Below are 25,852 nucleotides of genomic sequence, written 5' to 3'. Positions count from 1 at the left end.
GGGTCCTCGTCAGGGAGTTTACGGTCTATGACCGGTATCTGTAGCGGATGCTGATGGCACACTCTGCTCCTGCTTCGGTCAGTCCTCTGCGGCTGCAACAACCTCTGCTCTTGGAACTGCTACAGGGAGGCACGCTCCGCTCATACAGTCCTCTGATGCTGACACGATCCCTCCTCTGATGATACTCCAGAAGGACACTTGTCCATCAGTCCCCTGCCCTGCTATATCAGGCAACCCAAGCGGTGGGCCTCCCCCTTGGCGTTTGTGCGGGTACCGGTCCCCCTTGGTCTTTCTCTCCCTCCTGCACGCTCTCCAGTTCTTCCGCCTGCTCCTCTTGCTCTCCCGCACTTCCGGTTTTCTTCCTCCTCCGTCCACGTGTCCGCATCCCCCTCCTCCAACCTCGCATCGCGAGACTTCGCCCTGCTTCACTGCTGGAGGACATGCGTCGTGGCTGTCGGCAGAGCGGCCATTGCCATGACGCCCAAGACGCTCCTCTGCTCGGGAGCCGAATTCCAGAGCTACAGACCGGCCCATGTCCCTGCGTTGCCCCCCGGCACTACAGGTAAGTACACAACTTACACGCATGCACGGACCATCAGGTACCAAATTTGAAATTACTACCTGATCTGCTATAGAAGCTGCTCTTGCTCGGGTAGTCATTGCCAGAGCAATTTGGTTGCTAGAGTTCCTTTGTGTCCCTTGTTTCATGCAATCTAGTCTTATGAAAAATTTCTGTGTACCGTCCTTTGCCAGTTTCTGACCATCCGTGCCTGCTGCCTGCCCTGACCTGTTGCTACATCTATCATATTGAACCACTGTTGTCTGCCCAGTCCTATTGCTACGTTTAACCATGTTGAACCTCTGCCGTCTGCCCAGACCTAAAGCTACGTTTTCCAATCTGCCCCTGCCAACATCAGATGTCACCAAGGGATACTACTCCAGGATATCATCCTAGGGTTCGCCCGCAGCAAAGTCCACATTCCTGTACAGGGGTTAAAGGGTGAAGACCGGGGGTTCCCTTAGATTCCACTCCCTGGAGTAGCTCTAGTAGTCAAAAATCCCATTGTGACAAGGAGGATTCACACTGCCCCCTGCTGACACTACTACAGCCAAATCCAAAGGCTTTTGTTACACATAATAGCAGGTGATTTTTAAACGAGTTGACTCTCCTCTTTTGGTCAACCCTTTTTTAATCTATCGGCCCCTAAAAATAGAAACTGCTTTACACAGTACAATGAACTTGGAATGTGGCTGCTCAGCTCAAACGGCTCTCATGGTAAGCGGTATTATTGTCGAATGAGTTGACAATGTGGGGCATTTCTAGGACAGAAGGAGTACAGGATACTGTACATGCAGAACAAATGTGCTTCTTATATAAATGATAACTATGGAAAAGTAGGGAGGGGAAAGTAGAGGGGAAATATCAGACAGGCACTTAGTGTTATGATAAAAAGTAATTCATGTTTTATTTAATCAAGTAGAAAAATAGAAACATATTTTATCTGGTGATTCTGCACATAATTGCATTAATACAAAAAATATAATATAATAAAAAAAGTTGTTCCATATATTTCGTAACTGTCAGACCAGGTGAAGAGAAATTCATAGTTATATGCATAGGTTAAATAGAATAAATGCATAAAAAACAATCAATGCATCCGAGTATACATCAAGGACCTTAACAGTACTGGAGTCCATGGATAAAAAGACCACAAAGGAGCTAATTGCCGCTAAAAGTTCATGTAGTAAGCAGAGAAGACACTTTATATTCATTATGTGGCATAATGCCATGCTTCTTATACGGATGTAAAATGTCATAGAGTTGTGATTAAAGTCCTCAGTATAAGTAAAGCAGTGCTGTGTGTGAAAACAATTGTTTTTTTCTTAACTGTATCTGAGTGAATTTGCTCAAGAACCTGTGATCCATTACTTTCTGCAGACATTGTAATAGAAGAAGCTTCACTATGACCCTGTCAGGATATTTCACACAGTAATGTCATAGTTTAGACAATCAGAAGCCCCTTACACTGATACTTATAAAAAGATGGAAGGAGAAGGGGGTAGCCAAGTCCAGCCCAGAGGACTGATATAACAAGCAGTCCCTCCATTAGATCTTTAATATGTGAAACACTTCCTCATTCTGCATTAGGTTTCAGAGTATTCTGTATTGCTAAATGGCTAAGGTTTGAACAGAAAGACATCATTCAGTTATTGCACATGAAGATTTTCATTACTGTGCCAAAAAAATGTTTTAACTTAGATCCCATTTTCAATTATTTGCTTTAGATTTTAAGGTAGAGACAAGACAATGAGGACCCTTGAGGCGGGTTGCAAGCTTGTGTATTTTTGCCAAAATATCAACTACTACCTAATATTTATAAGCTATGCAAGATGGACTTGTGATGTTGGGGGAGAATGGGTTGTAAGTACTTTGTGTGTGATTAGTACTTAGAAGGTCCTGGGCAGCCCGCCATAGCATGAGCGTGATCAATAGGCTGCTAGGCAGCATGGTGCACTACACGTAACCGTGTGACTAGTAACTTATAAAAGTTTTATCTGTGGGCAATGATAATACTAAGCAGCGACCACCCTCAGGAATAGTAGGTGTGGGAGTAGCTGTTCATCAGTATTTTGCACTTGTGGGACCTCCCTCATTTGTGGGTTTTACTCCTATATCACTTTGGATATTGGATATAGAGGGGGTGGTCCGTACTGAGGGACTCCATCTAAAATATTAATATGCCCTAATAGGGTACATGGAAAGGGTTGTCCAAAGGGGACAACCCCTTTGGAAAACTACATTGCAATCTCATTTTTGAGTCTTAAACAGGAAAGAATATGTCAACCACTTGGTGGTATTTTACTATATATATTTGAATGAAGTGCATTGCTCCTTCATGTCACTTTGGATACGTTTTCCTTGAGCGCAAACCAAATGGTTAGGCATGACCGTAAAAGTAAAAAAAAAATATTTATGACTTTCATTCCAACACCTGGTCCCTTTAGCTTCCATTCCAACACCTGGGCCGAAGTTATAAAAAGAAATCTCGCTCCAGTGGATTTATTCCACTGCTTGATTCCTCTGGCTTACATTCTATCTTTCAGTTCAGCATCTGGTACCTCTATGGTTCCACAATGTTCCCACTTGGCTGCTATTTTAGCATCTGGCCCATCCATCTTCCTTTTCAGCACCTGGTTCCCCTCCAGTACTTGGTTCGTTCTGGTTTTTCCGATACTTCTTGTTTCCATACCAGCATCCATTTCTTCTGGCTTGCATTTCAGCATTTAAATTGTCTCACTTCATTCCAAAATCCACATAACTTCCCAGATGCATTTTAGAGGAAAAAAGGTTTCACCATCCCAGACAGGGGTTCTTTACTGTGAGACTATGAAACTCTGCCACAGGATGTTGTGATGGTTGATTCTTTCAGCAAGTTCAGGAAGGGCCGGCCTTGATGCCTTTCTTGTAAAATATAATATTACAAATTATGTGTACGAGATTCTGGAGATGGGACGTTGGTCCAGGGAATTATTCTGATTGCCAGATTTGGAGTCGGGGAGGAATTTGGCATCAACCTCATGGGGGTTTTTTGCCTTCTTCTGGATGAACACGGTAGGATTATAGGTTGGACGACATGGTCCATTTCCTCTGCATTTCCAGTAATGTATCCTTATCGTTTACACCCATCACCTGGTTTCTTCATCATCCAATGCCTTGTTTCTTTATCAACCAATCTTACCCTTAAATACAGTACTATAGATAAAATATGAATATACGTGTATTTTTGATCCACTCATTTCTGGTTTGTTGTCTTGTACCTCCAATCTGGGTGTTTGTTATTACTACTAAACCAATTTATGACGGAAACGGCTTTTGTATCCTTTGTGTGACAGTATAATTCCTTGCACAAATCAACAACTTTGGCTGCATGTGCAAATTTTATTGCTGAATGTATAACCATAAAACTTGATTGATGGTTTATGATCGAGCTTATGGGAATGTGTGTATTTAACTACTACTTTCTGTATATTTTACGTGGCATCAAAATTAGTGGCCCATGTAAGGAACTATAAAGATTTTAGCTGTGATCAGATCTCATGAATGATGAATTACATACATTAAGGTCAGACTGTACAGAGTGCTCACTTTAAAATGCATTTGATGAATATATAAAGGGGGTATCTGGGAGAGCTGGGTAACCTGTTTTACTATGTTAAGTGCTGGCAGGTGTGATTTTGTGCACAAATGTTTACATTGCAGTATAGGAATATGAAGTATGAAATATGAAATATGAGTTATTGTACTTACTGATCACATTTCCATTTGTTTCATTCGCTATGGTGTGTAGGGCAGAAGGGGACCATAAAGCCCTCCAAAGAACGACTATGCAGCAGAGCACTGTCCACTTAGAATACAAACTATTCATATGTTGTCACCTGGACTGCAAATCCCAAAAGTCAAGTGGTTTCTTCCCTAGGATAGTAGGCAGAACCATACAAAACATGACTTTTCACCTATGAAACTAATATGCAAGCAATAGTATCGCTATGTATATAGCACATCCCTGCAATTCATGGCCCTATGGTGTAAGGCTTGGGAAGCCCCCATACAAGATAACCAGTAATGTTATGTTATAGTGAAATGGTTGCTCTCCAGCTATTGTAAACTTAAAGTCTTCAACTCATCCCTACCACAAGGAAGTAGACGCCGGGTTAAAAGGATATATTTTAAACATGATTCTTAGAGCTCATGCACACTAATGTACAAACGCCAATATGTACAGAGCAGGAGACTTCTATAAGGGTTGTGGGAGATGAGCATCAAGAGAGGAAGTATATTCTATCATCCAGAAAAGAAATCGTCTTTACAGTTTAGGCAGAACAGAAAATAAGTCCTGCTCGGCTGAGCACTAACCAAACATTAAAATAGTCCTAACTATACCAGGACCACGCTAAATGGTGCTGGGGACAACACAGTGCTACTTGTTACCCACAGGTCCTTTGTAGACAAGTCAGCAACGATCTGCCCTAGACACATAGCTCAACAAACAGTGTTAATGCACCGCACTGTACACACATGCTGCAGGTGCAGATAATTCACTAACTTTGGAAAGTCTGAGCTTTCCACTACAGACCAAACATTCCCTGGAGACTAAAAAACACATAACAGGATTCTAGGGAAAACATGTTTTTCCGTCTATGACTTGCCCTGTCGCACAGGGTCTGCTGTTTTATGGCATGTTCCATCAGACACAATATTATGGAGATATCCTTGTAATACAGCGGCACACAGAGTCCCTATTACAAGGTAGTACAGAGCCACAGGGACTCCAGGCTCTTCTGCACAGACTCCTTTATTTGGGGCTCTTCTATGATTTCAAACAGTAAATAAAATGCTGCCACTAACAAAATTTAATGCAGTTTTACCTATTTGTATCTAAGATTCTATAAATTAGTAAGATATTCAGGCAGTTATAATGACACATTCGTATGAGATAATAGTGTACGATAAAGATATAATATACCACAGTTGTTTATGGATTGTGCTACTTTTCATGTAAACTTTTTCATTGTAACCTTTTTTATTTTATTTTTAATCAATTTATTACTTTTTAATGGCTTTTCAACAGCTTTTGTTGTGTGGTATCACGCTGCAGCAAGTTATTAGTTAAGTTAAACATGGCTACATCCGTAGACAACGAAAGGAGACCAAGCCATGCTTCCGAGGGGTTATAATAACAAACACTACATAAATGGTGAAGTATATTGTTACGAGATAAGCAACAATATAATAAGGAAATGTCATAGCTGGTTAAAAGGGTTAAAAGAAAGAGCCTAAGCGGAGAGAGACTCAATAGGCCAGCCCAACCCCTAATGGGGACCACCTCAAACCTTTTCAAAGAAGAGGTCAGCGGTCTATCAAACAGTGGGATGGGACTATTAAATATGAACCAAGCAAAAAAGTTAAAACTGGGGAAAAAAATAAGAGAAAATAATTAGAGTTTCTGAGTCTGAGACAGAATGAAGAAGGAAGGGTAGGATGGGGAGAGTAATCCATTTTTATGAGATGTCTTTATACACGTAGCTTGAGGAAATAATTGGATGCTATTGCCATTCACTGCCCTCGATGTGTTACACAAAGATGATCATTTGTTTTGTAAGTAATTGTGCACTGGAAAGAACATCGTCTTGAGCTCAATATATTGACCAATCAAAATATCTACCAAGCTCTCTGGTTTGAACATGATTCATTCAAAACAGAAAAAAAAAATGCTGCTCTAAAAGCATTATTCCGGAAGAATAAGACCCTGGTTTCTCCAGTCAATAATAATTCTCACTGGTCTGTCTAATCATATAAATACTTCAGCCATTCAAGACAATTCCCAACAATGTTCTGTATTATCTATAATGTAACTCATATTTTTTTTTCATGCAATAATTATAATATGCCTTTAATATTTGCTGTTACCTCTTCCAATACCAATGACTTTATCCAGACCCGCTGCTCATATAGGGCCGTTACTGAATAATGGACACTTTAAAATGTGTTTCTGAACATATAGCCTTAGGTGGAAGTTCCAAGATTTCAAATGGCTGAACATTAAGAACAGACTTGGCAATTTGGAACACAAACATCTTCAGTACTGGTCATTCTGTGGTAGGTTTTCTTGTATTTACGATTATTGCGGTACTGAATTACCAATACTCTACAAGCTATAGTTCAAAGATACTACATTTTCTATTAGACCGAGCAGAGGGCACAATAGTTCTGAACAAACTGGTAACTCTTTGAACTCTAAAGTAGTTCCAAATATTACAATAGTTATGTATTCAATTATATCCAACCCTTCACATTATTTGGTCACAGGACCCTGTTTCTCTAGTATTTTAAATTATTAAAAAGGTGTTCCACTTTGGACAATCCCTTGTTACCCAGATGATAAGCTGATCACAGGCTGTTTTGCTGCTGGGACCCCAATGATCAACAGAAAAGTGTTCAATTTCTCTGCAGCACCACCATAGGTAAAAGGAAGCATTACACAATTCTGATTGAAATTAATGGGCTGTCCATGTAATGCAACGACATGCTGAGTCCTCCAGAGCGAGAGTTGCTCTTTGTAACCACTCTCAAACCCTGCTAATAATTGAGGGTCCTGAACAGTGGACTATCCTTTATGAACTCAGAATGCCCCTAATAATATTAGGCATTTTTTACATTAATTAGTAATTATCGGATTTATAGCTTTGGATGAAGATTTACCATAAAGTAGGGAACTGAGTTTTTTATGATTTAAATAAAAATTAAAATAAATGGATGCAAGACAATTTTAAGAGGGTCCAACCTTGGTCTCGATCTAAATTTAGGCAATTAAAGGATAATTTATGCCCTATACCGCACTACTAAAAATATTTATTTGAGGCTGGATTCACACACATTGCTGACTTGCATTTTCAGTAAAGTTTTCCACAGCGTTTTTCATCCCCTTTTTTTCAACCATAAACGTTGCGGCCAGATGTTACAGTCTATAATAAAATATGAGAAATCCTACATATACCGTATTTTGGTTTGTGGCATTTCTGTAGCGTTTTTCAGGTCAGTAGAATTTTAAAAATATAGCATGCTCTGGGTCTGGCGTATTTTTCTAGATTTTTTTTTACATAGGCTTCTCTATAGCACTTTAAAAAATGCACGTAAAAACTGATGTCCAAATTGTCACTAAATAGGAAACGCCTCCAAAAACCACTTGAAATACATGGCGTTCTTTTTTGTACGCTTCCTAAAACGCTGTGTGAAGGAGGCCTCATGGAAGTTCTCATGGTTCTTTCTTAAGTCTAAATGCGTAACTTCAATAGTTTTTCTGGTTATGTTTCCCAACAGTTAGGATGCACCAGTGATTTATTTGAAAGACAATGTACGCTTCATATATCTAGTGCATTACCAAAAACACTCTGAAGGTATCATAATGTTATTTAATATACTGCAAAAGTCGAGGTCAAACACATTAAACTGCTGGAGTCATAAGTGGAGGCTATAGCTGCTGGAGTCATAAGATTATTATAGCCCATCATCTTTTATTTACTGTAGGTTTAATCCGGTACTTACAATTTTTGGTTTGTGCTTTATTAACCCCTTAATTACAAGAAAGGGCCTTAATGATCAGCTGAATTTTTAGTTTTTGCCTCTCTGCATTTCAGCAGCCATAAGTCTTCCATTTTTTCATTGACGTGGCTGGTTGAGGCCTTGTTTTATTCAGCAGAATTCGTTTTTTTGGCGTGAATATAGAAAAAAAAAAAGATTTGTCTGCATTCATTATTTACACTGTTCACGTTTTACACGAAATAACCTGGTAAATAAATTCCTCAGGTTATTACTGTCATGTGGATACCTACTGTAATATATATATACATATTTTTTTTTAATGTATGGTATTCACAATAAAATGCATGTTATACTTCCCCAGTCTCCGATCATGTCACCGAGAAACCTGGTGACACAAACAAAGGGGGGAGTCCCCTTTGATCATGCAGTGTTCACAGATCGTGGCGATCAAATGGTTAAACGGCGGGGCTTCCTCCGATGCCGGCTGTACTCAGGAGCCATCTCTAAGAACGGGAGTTGTTAGTAATAGCTCATTCTTAGAGAATGAGCGCTCACTGGAGCTTTCATTATCCTCTTTTACAGCGACACAAAAAGATGTCGCTGTAGACTGAAGACCTACACCGCCTCGACAATGGATGATCATTAAAGTGTTAATCTATTGTTATTTTTTGTGCACATAATGCTGAGGGGAAACATATGCTGCTAAATTATTCAGTATAACAGAGGTTAGGTTATAATTGCATAGCTACATAGTTAGTATGGTTAAACAAAGAGACATGTAAGGGGGAATTTATGAATCCCTTTACGCCAGTTTTTAAAAATGTGGGTGGGGCTTATAAGGAGGGAGCGGGGCCATAGTGGCCCGATAAATTTACTATGATTTAGAAATGTGGCGTAAATTATAGCGCAAATCTACTCCAGCTCATAACTTGAGTAGATTTGATTTTCTGGTGCACAGATAGGTAGATATGCGCCTAATTTATTAAGAGGCGTGTGTCTCTTAATAAATTAGGCGCATCTTACTCTAACTTTCTTTAGATTAGGACAGGCGTGTGAAATGCCAGTCTTAATAAATTGCACGCTCAGGATTTATGCATGTGGCAAAGTCATATGCATGGACCCTGTACATCGATACAAGGATTCCTTTTGGGTCTACTGTATATTATAGAGCTGTAGACATTCCATGTGCCAATACTGTAGGCACTGTTTCCTTCCTAGAAGCAATAATATGTCTGTAATAAAACCCTGTCCATTTCCTACCAAGTAAAGTAAGTATTATAACGGCAGTTAAGGAGAAGTCCTAAATACTGTAGAATTTAGGAACCAGTTAGCCCACTCCAGGAGCCACTTTTTTTTATAGACAAGCAATAAGGACTATCATAGACATCAATAGAAAACAGTCCAAAATCATAGGTGCCAGCAGCAAATTTCTAGGTTCATTGTACCCCTGCTTGCTACATTTTCAAGTTGTATTTAAAGGTTTGGGTTGTTAGACAAAGCCAGATGGTATAAGGAAGTATAGGGAAGAGAATCTCAGGGAAAATGATAGGTGATAGGTGTTCTGGATACAAGAGTGTGAGAAGGTGAATAGTGGAGTAGAGAGCAGATTGAATGTGGGTTGGCATCTAGAGATTAATGAGAAATTGCAGGCAGAAGCAGAATTGGGCAGATCTTTATAGCTTTCCAGGGCATAGCTATAGGGGGTGCAGAGGGCCCTGGTGCCTGTGGGGACATTGGTGCCTGTGGGGGCCCAAACCCCATCTTCCACATATGTATTTTAAATGTCACATGGTAGATTGGGGGCCCTGTTAGAGATTTTGCATGGGGCACAGGAGCTTTAAGTTACGCCTCTGGAGCTGAGCATTTCTGCCTAATCGTTTAAGCATTCGGTGGGGGTCTCAGTACTCAGACCACCACCGATCAAAACTTCTGATATTTCCCTATGACATATCACAAGTTTTATGAAAGTACAGTTACTTTTTAAAGCACCCAATTTAATTCTATGGGAATAAGCTCTGTTAGTGCATAGCCATAAAATCCTATAAGAAAAATTATCTTATTTGGATTAAAGGGATTTCCCAGGATTTAAATTTGATTGCTTATCCTCAGTATACATGATCAATATTTGATTGGTGGGGGTCTGAGCTGCAGTACAAGGCACAGACACCAATCCAGATGTTCTGTTGTGTCTACGTACAAAACAAATAGTATGTGGCTACTTCATTCCGTTTATTTGCAGGGGTCCTGATTCAAACCCCTGATTTTTTTTTAAATATATATAATGTCAATTGATGCTGAGCATATATACAATGTATATAGTGAACATGCTGCTCTGTTTAATGTACAGGGTATCTATATACAGATAACGCTGAGTATTTATACTGTTGCGGCCGACATGTGAGCAGCTCATTGCTGTCAATCGGTATACAATGAGAATTGTCCTAAATATCGGGGTGAACAACCTATTTTTCTCCCCTTTAAAGAGGCTCTGTCACCAGATTTTGCAACCCCTATCTGCTATTGCAGCAGATCGGCGCTGCAATGTAGATTACAGTAACGTTTTTATTTTTAAAAAACGAGCATTTTTGGCCAAGTTATGACCATTTTTGTAGTTATGCAAATGAGGCTTGCAAAAGTCCAAGTGGGTGTGTTTAAGAGTAAAAGTCCAAGTGGGCGTGTATTATGTGCGTACATCGGGGCGTTTTTACTACTTTTACTAGCTGGGCGTTGTGACGAGAAGTATCATCCACTTCTCTTCAGAACGCCCAGCTTCTGGCATTGCAGACACAGCCGTGTTCTCGAGAGATCACGCTGTGACGTCACTCACAGGTCCTGCATCGTGTCAGACGAGCGAGGACACATCGGCACCAGAGGTAACAGTTGATTCTGCAGCAGCATCGGCATTTGCAGGTAAGTCGATGTAGCTACTTACCTGCAAACGCTGATGCTGCTGCAGAATCAACTGTAGCCTCTGGTGCCGATGTGGCCGACACGATGCAGGACCTGTGAGTGACGTCACAGATCTGCACTGCCAGAAGCTGGGCGTTCTGAAGAGAAGTGGATGATACTTCTCGTCAGAACGCCCAGCTAGTAAAAGTAGTAAAAACGCCCCGATGTACGCACATAATACACGCCCACTTGGACTTTTACTTTTAAACACACCCACTTGGACTTTTGCAAGCCTCATTTGCATAACTACAAAAATGGTCATAACGTGGCCAAAAATGCTCGTTTTTTAAAAATAAAAACGTTACTGTAATCTACATTGCAGCGCCTATCTGCTGCAATAGCAGATAGGGGTTGCAAAATCTGGTGACAGAGCCTCTTTAACTCCTTCAGGACTGAGCCTGTTTTGGCTTTGCGGACGCAGCCCATTTTTTTCAAATCTGACGTGTCCCTTTATGTGGTAATAACTTGGGAATGCTTTCACCTATCCAAGCGATTCTGAAATAGTTTTCTCGTGACATATTGTACTTTATGTTAGTGGAAAAATTTGATAAATAAATTCAGTATTTGTTTGTGAAAAACACCAAACTTTAGACAAAATTTGCAAAAATAAACATTTTTCTAAATTTAAATGTATTTGCTTGTAAAACAGATAGTAATAGCACACAAAATAGTTACTAATTAGCAATTCCCATATGTCTAACTTATGTCGGCATCGATTATTGAACATCCTTTGATTTTTCTAGGACGTTACAAGGCTTAGAACTTTAGCAGCAATTTCTCACATTTTCAAGAAAATTTCGAAAACCTATTTTTATAGGTACCAGTTCAGTTCTGAAGTGGCTTTGAGGGCCTTATATATTAGAAACCCCTACAAGTCACGCAATTTTAAAAACTGCACCCCTCAAAGTTTTCCAAACAGCATTTAGAAAGTTTCTTAACACTTTAGGTGTTTCACAGGAATTAAAGCAAAGTAGAGGTGAAATTAACAAAATTTTTTTTTTTGTCAGAAAATCCATTTTAATCCATTTTTTACTGTAACACAGAAGGTTTTAGCCGAAAAATGCAACTCAATATTTATTGTCCAGATTCTGCAGTTCTTAGAAATATCCCTCATGTGGCCCTAGTATGGTAATGCACAGAAGCACAGGCCTCAGAAACAAAGGAGAACCTAGTGGATTTTGGGGCCTCCTTTTTATTAGAATATATTTTAGGCACCATGTCAGGTTTGGAAAGGTGTTGTGGGGATCAAAACAGTGGAAACACCCCCATAAAGAACCCATTTAGCAAAGTACATGTAACGTCCGTGGTCCCTGATCACAAACTCCTTCGATCCAGTCGTTGCCCTTCTCTCCAGAGATGTCTGCACATACGGCCGTCCTGTTCCACAGTGATCACCAGGGTGCACTAGCGAGCTATGAGAAGGTCTCAGCCCCTTCCTCTTACACCTGAGTGTTGTTGTCGTATCCTGAGTTTGTCTTGCAAATGGTCCCCTAGTGTTTCCTGCTCCCAGTGTTCCGTTCCTGCATCCTGTAACCTGTATCCTGATTTAGTGCCGTGTTGAGCTGTTGCCGTGCTGTGCTGTATACCACGCCTATCCTGCTACTCCACGCCTGACGTCTACCTGCTGCTTAGTTCCAGCCAAGCCTGCCTTACTACTGTCCGAGCTGCCACAGGTACCCTATATGAACTATAGACTCTGACCTGCGCCCTGTTGGTCAGCTGCCATACCGCCAAGGCGGTACGGCCCAGTGGGTCCACCAACCCTATGTGACAGTACACCCCTCAAGGAATTTATAGAGTGGTATAAGGAGCAATTAAACCCCACAGGTTTTTTGCTGAATTTAGTGGAATTAGTCTGTAAAAATGAAAATCTAAATTTTTTCCAATAAACGTAGAAATTACCAATTTTGACAAGGCATAAAGAAGAAAAAGCGCCCCAAGATTTGTAAAGCAATTTTTTCTCATTACGGCAATACCCCATATGCTGTAATAAACGGCTGTTTGGACACACGGCAGGGCTCAGAAGCGAAGGAGCACTATTACTGTAATATAGTTCAGTCTATGAAAGATGTTCGTGAATTGCAAGCGGATTTAAACAAGCTAAGTGTTTGGGCATCCAACAACCTGCATGCATCATATGTCCTAGGGGGAGCTACACTGGGGGATTCACTTGTTGAGAAGGATCTGGGTGTACGTGTAAATCATAAACTAAATAACATGTGCAATGTCAATCAGCTGCTTCAAAGGCCAGCAAGATATTGTCGTGTATTAAAAGAGGCATGGACTCGTGGGACAGGGATGTAATATTACCACTTTACAAAGCATTAGTGAGGCCTCATCTAGAATATGCAGTTGAGTTCTGGGCTCCAGTTCATAGAAAGGATACCCTGGAGTTGGAAAAAATAAAGAAGAGCAACGAAGCTAATAAGGGGCATGGAAAATCAAATTTATAAGGAAAGATTAAAATAATTAAACCTATTTAGAATTGAAAAAAGACGACTAAGGGGGGACATGATTAATTTATATAAATATATTAATGGCACATACAAAAAATATGGTGAAATCCTGTTTCATGTAAAACCCCCTCAAAAGACAAGGGGGCACTCCCTCCGTCTGGAGAAAAAAGGTTCAACCTGCAGAGGCGACATGCCTTCTTTACTGTGAGAACTGAGAATCTATGGAATAGTCTACCGCAGGAGCTGGTCACAGCAGGGACAGGAGATGGCTTTAAAAAAGGCTTAGATAATTTCCTACAAAAAAAAAATATTAGCTCCTATGTGTAGAAATATTTACCTTCCCTTTTTCCCATCCCTTGGTTGAACTTGATGGACATGTGTCTTTTTTCAACCGTACTAACTATGTAACTATTAGGCTTTTGGAGCTCAAGTTTGCTGGATTGGTTTTCGGATGTCGTGTCGCATTTGCAAAGCTCCTGAGGGACCAAAACAGTGGACACCCCCCAGAAGTGACCCCATTTGGGAAACTACAGCCCTAAAAGTATTTATCTAGGGGTATAATAAGCATTTTGATCCCACAGGTTTTTTGCTGAATTTAGTGTAATTAGGCCGTGAAAACTTCTATTGTTTTTTATTTCATTTTTGTGTCGCCATATTTAAGAGCCACAACTTTTTCATTTTTAAATCAAGAAAGTTGTGTGAGGGCTTGTTTTTTAATGTACAAACTGTAGTTTTTATTGGTATCATTTTTTGGTACATGCGACTTTTTGATGCCTATTTATTACATTTTTTTGGGAGCTGAAGTGACTAAAAATAGCGATTCTGGTATCATTTTTTTATTATTTATTTTATGGCGGTCATCATGCGGAATAAATTAGATTATATTCTATTGAAGTTCATTATACTTTATTTTATTATTTTTTTCATTTTTTTCTAATAATAAAGGACTTTATAAGGGAAAAAGTGCCATTTTTAATTGTATTACTTTGGACTTTTAGTTTTTTATTTTTGTACATTATTTTTTTAACTTTTTTTAACTTTTCTTTTTTTAGTCCTACTAGGGACTTGAAGATCCAACTGTTGGATTGTTGTTATAATACCCTGCAATAGTTATGTATTGCAGGGTATTATACCTGTCAGTTTCACACTAACAGGGGGCATATCGCCTTCCTTAGATGGCAGACCAGAGGGCTTTGCCGATGTTGTTATAACAGCTTAAATGTGGCAGTCGCTATTTACAGCCGCATTTAAGGGGTTAATCGGCGGGGATCACCGCTGTGGTCCGACCCAATATTTTCCCCCAGTACTAAGGCTGCTAGTAGCAGCCTGTACTCTGTGTGCTCTGTTAGGAGCACATGTAGATTAACGGGCTTCAGGCACAAGGACCAGTGCTGTAGCCCGTTAACCTACGTGGGGTGGTCGGGAAGGGGTAAGGGCCAGTTCACACAGAGTTTTTTTTACACGTTTTTTGCTAGCGGGAAAAAGAAGGGACATGCCCTATCTTCGGGCGTTTACACCTCTGACCTCCCATTGACATCAATGCGAGGCAGAGAAAGCGTATTTCTTGGCGTTTTTAGCTGCGGCGTTCAATGGCCGCAGGTGAAAAACGCAGCGAAAATCGGCGTGCAGGCAGAGCAAAGTCTGCCTCAAAATTCACAATCTCTTAACTTCGTTACTCTGTCTGTGGTAGTTACAGCAGAGGACGCGTAATCTCGCGAGATTACGCGGTAAATGACAGGTTACAGCAAGATCACGCTTCCTCTGCTGTAACTACCATAGAAACAGTAACGAAGTGCAGAGATTGTGAATAGACATTCCGTGGAATGTCTATTCACTGTCTAAACACTTCAGTATTGTTAATGTGTAAGTATAAGACAGCACATAAGGATCTAACAGGATCCCTATGCGCTTTGTAAATGAATGGAGAGGAGTGCATGATGCTGATTGGTCAGCGTCATACACTCCTCTGTACAATGCCCACTTGGTCTAAAGTAAAAATACGCCCACTTGGGCATTAAGCAACTCATTAGCATAAATTTAAAAACGCTAATAAAGTGCTAAAAATGGATCATTTTTTTAAATAAAAAGCATTACTGTCACCTACATTATAGCGCCGATCTCCTTATGTAGGAGATAGGGCACTTATAATGTGGTGACAGAGCCTCTTTAATTTTACTTTTTACTTAGGGGCAGTCTTTACAAGAACGACAATGGTAACATCTATAATAACATCAGGATTAACAACATTCATACTATCTAACATAATCTCTAATACCATCTATAATAATATAATCTATAACACCATCTATAATAACATATTTAATAGAATTTCAATAGCATCTTAAATTCTCATGAATACTCTATACATGGAACCTCTGTTTAGAGAACTGAAAAAGATCCAGTAAGTTCTAACATTTTAATGGTTGGGATAAGACACTTCCATGTGTGCGTGTCCCAGTCTGGTCTCTATTGGGTATTTATGTATTTGTCTTTTCCTTTTGTTTTTGTCTTTTTGAAATGGCCTTTCGCATTTCTATTTTGTTCTGTTTTTGTTTTTTTTTTGCTTATTTAAAATGTTTAATTCTTTTATAGAATCTGACTATTTCAGTGCAGGAAGACCTGAAAATTGAGAAATATTACCAAATTGTTCAGCTCATCTCATTCGAGGTTGCAGTCAAGGGAAGACTGCCCATATGTCAATTCGGGCAAATGCCAGATGGGCCATTGTCTGCAGTGGGCCGCTCTCCTCCTAGCAGGCTTCTGTAGCTCCTCCACCTCATCTCTGACCTGTCTCTGCATGGGTCAGTCACAAAACCCCTGCAATCCTGGTTGTCCTCCTGCTAGGTATGATATCATAGTGAGGGTTGGGGCCTCTGGGAGAAAAGATAGGGCCCCCCAGATTACAGTAGTGTTTATAACAGGAAGTAGAAGTGCTTGTCTACACGTGTATACAGGTAATAAGAGGGGAGCGAGGGGTTGCAGAATGAGTCTGTATGTTGGAGGGGGCTGAAGGGAGAGGAAGGATATTTTGTACATAATACTGTATGTTGGAAAAAGATTAATGGAGAAGAGTGATGTTTTTTTCTTAACATGGAACTGTATGTTGGAGGCGGCTGAAGGGAGGGGTGTGATGTTTTGCAAATAGGACTGTATGTAGGAGGGGGCTGAATGGATGAAAGTTATGTTTTGCACATAGGACTGTATGTTGGAGGCAGATGAGTGGAGTAGAGTGGTTTGTTTTAAACATGGGTTTGTATGTCAAATGGGGCTAAATGGAGGGAAGTGATGTTTTGCACATGGTACTGTATGTAGGAGGTGACTGAAGGGAGGGAAGTGATGTTTTTTTCATGGGACTGTATGTTTTAGTAGGGCTGATGGGAGGAGAGTGAGGTTTTGCACATGTGACTGCTGGAGGAAGATGAAGGGAGGGTAGAGAAGTATTTTTTTACGTTCGACTGTATGCTGGAGGGGGCTGAAGGGAGGGGAGTGATGTTTTTCACATGAGACTGTATGTTGCAGGTGGTTGAACGGAGGGGAGTGATATTTTGCACATGAGACTGTATGTTGGGGCCGGTTGAAGGGAGGAGGATGATGTTTTGCATATTACAATGTATGTTGAAGGGGGCTGAAGGGAGGAGAGTGATGTTTTGCACATATGACTGTATGTTGGAGGGGGAAGAAGGGAAGGTGATGTTTTGCACATGGGACTGTATGTTGAAGGGGGCTGAAGGGAGGAAAATTATGTTTTGCACATGGGACTGTATGTTGTAAGGGATCGTTGTTGCATCCAGTAGGGACTTAATCAACCCTAGAATGGATGAGCCATGCTGTCCTACTCCATTATGTATTTATTACTTGACTTAACCAGTCCAGCCCTTGTTACGATATATATAGCTAGGCTAACTACCATCTTCACATTATCTAAAGCTCCTTCCAAGTCTCCTCCTCATTCTGGACCTCCATCGATCCTTTAAATAAAAAGGACATTTACAGAGGTACTACAATGATCTACAGGCTAAGTGCACCATCTGCCGAATTTCATCATCCTTGACAGAACATAACTCCAAGGATGGTGACATTCCACAAGTGTCTTTATGCTCCATAAGGCTAGATCCTCCTGCTTCCAGAAATCAAAAAGAAGGCCTTCAAAAAATGACCCTGTGACAATCCTGCAAAAAATTGAATGTTTTCTACACTATCAGTGTCTATTGTTTTTCAGGGTAATTCTGACTTTGAACTAAATTTAGTTACAGAACCTCTATAAATAATCATCAATATCAAACCTCCTACTTTATTGGCCCTTGGAGTAAAACATAGACCCTGGAAAAAGGGTAAAACCTACTCTTTTAGTAAATATTTCCATAATACAGATGCATCTTGTCATCTGTGGCGTACTTAGAAGACAGGGGACACCATAACAAAGATCAAAAAGTCCTGAAGTAATGTACTTATCTCTGTGTGGTCCAGCACTGTTTCTGCAATAAGACTCTTGTCGGGGTTGGCAGGGACGTTGGGCGGTGAAATAATCTGTTGGTCGTGTATATCTGTGTAATAATAGTGGAGGTGGATGGCCATTACACTGCTCCTTTGGAGACTCCATTTATGCCCTACTTCTTTGCGGATATATATTAATGTCTGTGTACACCTCCTTCTTTAACTATGTCTTAGACAATTACCTCATACCTATCTGTGCATATGATCATTGTTATAGATTCCTGCTGATGACCACACAGTATTATGTGTTATATGTACTATTTTTGACTACTATATATTTACTTGTGTGTAGCCCATGTATAGCTCTATTGGAACGGATCCTCTTTGTAATTTTATCCCCCATGTTTTGTCAACTAATAAAAATTTTAATTTTTTATATTTATATGAAATAGTGCATGACTCCTTGTCCTTCTTTTGTATATAAATGATGTTGCGGAATTTCTATGTTACTACCTAACTTTTTTGGAGGTGTGGTACAGTGTGTGGAATCACCTAGCCAACGTTTTGTTTATACTGTGAGATACACTACCGTTCAAAGGTTTGGGGTCACCCAGACAATTTTGTATTTTCCATGAAAACTCACACTTATATTTATCAAATGAGTTGCAAAATGACTAGAAAATATAGTCAAGACATTGACAAGGTTAGAAATAATGATTTTTATTTCAAATAATTATTCAAAATATATATATATATATATATATATATATATATATATATATATATATATATTATTTCTTTTTTGGGGGCGCAGGTCCAAAACATATGTCTTAATCTTTTAAAACCCTAGGTGTCTCCCTTCTTGTAATCTGCTGTCCACCCCCTGTTATCAAGCAAAGTACGTCCCTGGTTACAGAGAAGATGTGACGGGCTGCAGAAGGTGGATGTTTGTCTCATTACTGCCTGCCTATACAAGTCTATGGAAAGGGGAGGGGGCAGCAAGAGGTAGGAGCAGAAGCAGAGAGATACACATACATGCTACATACAAGTCTATGGAGTGAGGAGGGGTGAACAGGGGGAGGGAGCAGGAGCAGAGAGAGACAAAGACATGCTGCATACAAGTCTATGAAGAGGCGAGGGGGATCCGGAGGAGGTAGCAGAGAGAGAGAGTGTCAGCAACGCTGCATACAAGTCTGTGGAGAGGGGTGGGGAGCATTAGGATCAAGCAGGAGCAGAGAGAGAGACACAGACACAGACATTTCTATGTCACCCCAGTGTTGGATTCTCAGCTACACTGGTCTGTACTGCTGTATAATGTCTTTAATGCTGCTGCTGCTGCTTCTATACATATGTGATAGATAGAGATAGGAGAGCAGGATTCTACTCTTCTATGTGTGCTGTATATAGGAAACATGATAGCTGTTAGGCTTTGCCACTTGCTCAGAGACAACTAAGAATTAGAGTTAGAAGAGAAAACTGCTAAATAATGCAGAATACAAGTCACATAAGGGCAAGAAATAGTGTTATTACTCATGTACACACATATGACAGCTTATTCTGGAAGGTTACCTAAAAAGTTAGGTACGCTTTAAGAAACCTAATGATGCAGCTGAAGGTGACGGTTGGGCTGGTGCCATCAGCCGTGAATAGAAGTTTGAGGGGCCCAAGAAGAACTTTTGCACTGGGGCCATGAGCTTTTAGCTACGCCTCTGGTTAGTGTTTTGGATTGTATTCTCAGTTAGTGGTGGTATTTGAAGAAAGAGAGAAGTGAATAGGTCAACCTGTCGAGTTTTGGATAGAATAAATTCCATACTGCTAACATTTCTGGAATAAATGTGAACTTCTATAGTGAGTCCATATGCCAACCTCACTGGTCTGTCTTTTTGATCATACGATGACCATAAATTTGCACTGATTTCTATGGTAAGTTTAAATTTGTGACATTTGTCAGGTTCTGACCTTTCTTTAAATAGGGTTCTCATGACAAATATACCAAATTTCAGTAATGATATTGGAGCAGGGGATTTGTCACTGGTATAACCAAGAAGAATTGCAATGCAGGTAGACAACACTGTGGGTGCTGCAATAAATCAGCTTTCCCAGAAAATATATAGCTAAAAAAATTGTTAGATTTTATTTTTTTAAATGTGACAGAAGAGAACCTCTCAAGGACTTATACTTACTGGTGATTTTTTTTGCTTTAGGGAAGAATGTGGGGGGGGGGGGGCATTCTATATACGCTATTGCCAATATGTAAGCTGTCAACAACATATGTAAAAGAGCAAAATATGTAACTTTATTAAATTCTAATGAAAAGCCTTACAAAACACATCGGATATTGGAACATACAACCGTGCTACATGGGAATAAAGCTGAAGGACACCAAGGTAATGATTCATACAATTTATGTTCCACAGTCCTGTATAAACATAAATACTGCTCCTATATCCATCACCAACCTAAACATTAAATGTACATGAATCCAGCAGTAACTGCTGACCATCTGCCGTTTTGGCAATCGAAGCCAACACATAAAAATAAAGAGTTAGCATTCTAGAGCATTTGTGCGTTTTTGCTCCTGATAAGGCATAGAGTTACATTCAGTATAAGACCATATTCAGACGTGGCGGAATTTTTCCGCTGCAAATGTTGATACAGATTCGGGGCAATTCAACGAATCTGCACCAACATTTGCATATTTGACAGGTAATTCAGACGTTGCAGATATCACAGCGGACTTGCCACAGATTTCTGTTTTTGCACTGTAAAGGCTGAAATTCGCAGTGAAATTCCGCTTCTTCTCCGCAACGTCATGAGCATGCTGCGGAGGGAAAATTCAAAATCGCAGCCTAAATTCCGCACAGTTATTTTCCGCAACGTCTGAACTAAGTTTCCTAAAAATGTATAGAAACAAATGTAAAGAACGACTGCTGCAGAATTCTACTGCGGACTGTCCACAGCGGAATTCAACAGCAATTCCACCATGTCTGAATGTGCCCTTAGTCTTAGTCCCCACCTAGCTATAAACAACGGACAGCTATATTTTTTGCTGTGATGCTACTGAAAATAATGCTACCTAACGAAAATAGTTTTAAATGTTCTACAAAATGTATGAAGTAACCTAAACAAGTTGTCCAGTTTAGAAAACCCATTTTTTTAAACCCTATTTATAGAATTCTAAGATAATAGAGGGGGTCATCTCTCCAGGTTCCTCAACTTTTGGCCAGAGTGAAGAGCAGCTACAAATCACGTCTTTCACTCTGGAGGACCTGTCCTGTCCTAAATTACACAGACCACTCATTGATTTTAAATAGTAACAGTAGTTTCAAAAACTTTTTATATATCATAGGGACATTTTAAAAGTTTTGAGCAGTGGGTTTCCAATGCTGAGACTCCCACCATCATTGAAACAAAGGTATAGAAGCACTCAGCTGAGCACCCTGTACCTTCGGCTGTGATCATCGCTCCTTGTTTGGCTGAAGACGGCTCAAAGCGCCATCTTCAGCCTAAGGCTGGGTTCTCACGACCTATTTTCAGGTGTAATGGAGGCGTTTTACGCCTCGAATTACGTCCGAAAAAATGCCTCCAATACGTCGGCAAACATCTGCCCATTACTTTCAATGGGTCTTAAGATGTACTGTGCCGACGACCTGTCATTTTACGCGTCGCTGTCAAAAGACTGCGCGTAAAATAACAGCCTCGTCAAAAGAAGTGCAGGACACTTCTTGGGACGTAATTGGAGCCGTTTTTCATTGACTTCAATGAAGAACAGCTCCAAATTACGTCCGTAAAAGACGCTCCGCAAAACGCGAGTACATGCAATTACGTCTGAAAGTGGACTGAATTGCATTGACAAAAACGCATAAAAATCTGCACCATTTTCTACAGTAAAAACTGTGACATTTAAGGACTTGTCCACATGTAACGGAATTGCTTCAGAAAATGTCTGCAGCAATTCAGCAGAAAGTAGCAGACTTTCCGCTGCGGAAAAAACACACAATTTCCTGCATTTTTGACTGCAGAAAATGGTGCATAATTTGCTGCGTTTTTCACAATATTGGGTGATGGTAACATCTCTTCTTAAAAAAGCAGCAATTCAGGTCAATTGAGTGACACACTGAAAGGCACGGTAGAGGTGTGGCAGAACCTCTTTATAAAACCAGAATCGGATACGGGGCCCTCTCCACTTATGCCTCTCAAGGTCCTTCCGGCCTTCTTGAAAGCAGCAGTCACCCCGATTCACTTTCCTTGGTCTCACTTACTACGAACCTTAGTATATCCTACTCTACAAAATGTCTCGGTCCTGCCGAAACTAGCTGACTTATTAACTCCACTAGAATCTACCGCCATCTCATTCATACATGAATTTGCATTCACTAGGGTATGTAGAGAATTTTGTACAAGGTATACACAACCATTACGGGACATTAATTGGCTAGAACATTATTTGTTATTTCCAAGCTTACCCAAAGGCCTTCTCTCTAAAATATACACTAAACTCCTGCAGTTGGCTGCCCCGCCTAAACCTAGGTATCTGTTAGCATGGGAAAGGGAGTTCTCCACCACTTTTACCCCTTCTGAGGTTTCTACTATTCTGTCCAACTCACATGGATTTTCTCGCTGTGTCAAGATCCAAGTGAACTCCTTTAAGACACTGACGAGATGGTATAGAACCCCCCAGCTCCTCCATAAATGGCGGCTTACCACGGATGAATTGTGCTGGAGGTGTAGATTAGATGTGGGGACTATCTCACATATATGGTATCACTGTTCAGTCCTAAAGAAATTTTGGTCTGAAGTTGGGAGACTTATTAATGAAATATGTGGGGTGAACATATGCCTCACCCCTGAACTGGTGGTGCTGTGGTTACCTAACACTTCATTTAGACCAACTAAGCATTCACTAGTAACCCATTTGCCAAACTTCTCATCCCCATGCAATGGAAATCCGAGTCCCCGCCTACAATCCCTCAATGGTTGGAAAAGATTAGACAGATTTTTAGAATGGAAGAACTTGCTGGATGGGAGAGTGGAACTCATGTAAAATTGCTACAAACGTGGAAGAATTGGCTGGAATTCACTAAGAGCCCGTTATATGGTCATATCCTGACCCCCTCTCCTCTGACCTGATTTTAACACCTATTATTACCTCACATACAGAAGTTGAGCTTTCTAGTATCTACACTTATTTTTACTCTGGTCTCATGTGAGTCACCTGTTATTGTTTGTTCTTGTTTATGTTTTTCCGTTGCTTAAGAGAAATGCACCTGATGGAAAAGGCAGAAATGACCGAGCATGCATCTACTTGGTATAACAGGAAGATTATTAATAATGCCATGTATGACCTGGTTCTTTACTTATCTAGATCTGATTTAAGATTGTCTTTGATTGTGTATAAGTACTTCTTTTAGTAGGCCTGTGAGCCGCAAAATATATATTGCATGTCATGTTTACTTATTGTTATGTATTTCTCAATAAAAATATATTGAAATAAAAAAGCAGCAATTCAGTCATCTTTCCGCAGCAGGAATTGATAATTCCTGCTGCGGTCTGAAAAATTCCTGCTCTGAATTTTTACACAGCGTTTGGATGAGATTTGTTAAATCTCACCCACTTTGCTGCTACTGTATTCTGCTGCTTATTTTTCGTCTGCAATTGCGGACGGAAAATACGAAGCAATTCCGCTAAGTGTGGATGAGCCCTAATGGAAGTGCTGCAGAAATTTTCTGCAGCGATTCCGTTACGTGTGGACAAGCCCTTAGGGCATGGCCAGACGTGGCAGAGTTTTTCCGCTGCAAATGTTGGTGAAACAACTGTAAAAAACGGCCGCTGGAGAATTCCACTGAGGACTGTCCGCAGCGGAATTCCACAGCAATTCCGCTACGTTTGGCCGTGCCCTTAAGGTTAATTAGGCAAGGCAAGTGTGGAATTTGGTATGCTTCCCTATGAGTGAGTTCTATAGTAACATATTGTTATTAATACAAATGGCTCCAGAGGAGATTCACTCATAAGAAATCCAGCATACATACAATGCATTTATATCATAGCTGCACATTTCTTACCTGTTATCCTGTGGAAAATGACCGGAATGGGTTCTGTAGTGACTAACACATCTTCATCATTTTCTGAACTGGACACATACGTGTTATCTATAGAAGCAAACAGGTAGGATTAGAGAACAAAAATTGTAAAAAAACAAAACAGTTATATACTATTATATGTTTTCTTAGCTGGGACTACATGGAACTACAGGTAAACTACAGCATTATCACAATGTACATGCAATGCCCAAACAAAATGTAGCTCTGCTACATCTCTGCATAGAGGAAGAAAGGAACAGAAGATTAAGTAATATTCCATAATCTGGCAATAACAGGATTTGACAGGTGTCAAATTATTTAGACAAAAAGCAGAAAAAACTCGTCACTGCCCTGTGAGAACATAGCATAAGGCCTCTTTCACGCTCAGACATTTTAAACTGCATCACAAAACACTTCTAAAAACGCTAACGTTATTAAAATGATAAGGCATATTTAGTGGCTTTTTTTGTGTTGTTTAATTTGCTGTCATTTTGTACATCCTTTTTTTACTGCCATTATTGCAGTCCTATAGAGAAGCCTATAGGAAAAACGCTAGAAAAGACGCCATACCCAGAGTATGCTGTGTTTGGAAAAATTGCCACTGAGCACAAAATTGCCTCAAAAACGCCACAAACCAAAACGTAGTTGTGTGTAGCGCGTTTGATATTTTACTATAATGTAATAATAATGTAATGTACTTTAATGTAATATCAGGCCTCACTAAAAAAAGCATTAAAAAAAAGCCACAAAAAAAAGGACATTAAAAATGCCACCAAAAAGGCACAAAAACGCAGCAAAACGCTGTGTGTGAATCCGGCCTTATACATAAATCTGTGTTTTGCATTCAAGAGATCCGACCAGCAGCCCTTCTCTCTGTCCTATACATTACTACTTCTTGTCTCCACTGATTGGGAACACACTAGAAACTAAGCTAAGCAGGACAAGTGTTACTACTGCTAAACACCAATATATTCAGAATGGAGGCACCAAATGCATATTTGTCTTAGGCGGGATTCACACGACCGGGTCGTTCCCGAGCCCGAGTGTCGGCCGGTAAAATCGGCCATTTTGCCCGGCCGGTTTGCATTATGTTTTGCATCCGTGCCGGGCCGGGCAGATCCGGACAGTGACATCAGCGGCAACTCCTGAAGGGGAATCCCCATGTGTTCGGGGATTCCGCTTCAGGAGTTTCCCCTGATGTCACTGCCCAGATATGGACAGAGACATCAAGCGCTTTGTCCAGGAGCGGAATCCCCGAAAACACGGGGATTCCGCTCCTTCAAGGAGCTAAAGTGCGGCTAGCACATAGCAGAGCGGGGAGATACCTCCCTGCTCTGCTATAGTGGCGTCGCTGCAGTAGTAGCAGCCGCAGCAGCTGCAGCTGCTAGCGGCGCCATCGAAGGTGTCGCCGGGCCAGGGTGCTTTTAACAAGCAGGGGAAGGGAGCCAGCGCAGCGCTCCCTCCACCTGCTGTACACCCCGGCCCTGCCACACAGTGTACAGCGATGCAATTCGTCAGATGCATCAACTCCTCCTCCTCACATGCACTCTGCGCTGTGAGGAGGAGGAGATAGAGCGCAAGCTCCGGAAAACCCGGCCATCACTCGGGACACATCCCGGTGATGGCCGTGTATTACCCGGCCCCATAGACTTCTATGGGAGCCGGGCGGCCGGGTACCCGGGCGAAAATAGAGCATGTCCTATTTTTTGACGGCCGGTTTTCCAGGCCGTCAAAAAATCGGTCGTGTGAATAGCCCCATTAGGGGTCTATTATTCCCAATGCAGCCGGGTGCCGGCCGATTTATGAACGGCCGGCACCCGGCCGGGAAACCC

At 40.7% G+C, this 25,852-nt stretch overlaps 1 protein-coding gene across 2 annotated transcripts in view; it reads right to left on the bottom strand.

The window, feature by feature from the left end:
* The window catches only part of PARP8 (poly(ADP-ribose) polymerase family member 8), a 319,726-nt gene that overhangs the window by 142,846 nt on the left and 151,028 nt on the right, over positions 1–25,852 (bottom strand). For both annotated transcript variants that reach the window (XM_075839740.1, XM_075839730.1), the window contains exon 4: positions 24,003–24,089. In XM_075839740.1, the coding sequence (XP_075695855.1) occupies positions 24,003–24,089 (87 nt within the window). The remainder of the gene's footprint in view (positions 1–24,002; positions 24,090–25,852) is intronic.

Source organism: Rhinoderma darwinii, chromosome 1, assembly GCF_050947455.1.
Source record: "Rhinoderma darwinii isolate aRhiDar2 chromosome 1, aRhiDar2.hap1, whole genome shotgun sequence".
Classification (NCBI taxonomy): domain Eukaryota; kingdom Metazoa; phylum Chordata; class Amphibia; order Anura; family Rhinodermatidae; genus Rhinoderma; species Rhinoderma darwinii.
The sequence above is the reverse complement of the archived record's forward strand: the minus strand, read 5'-3'. Positions and strand labels throughout refer to the sequence as shown.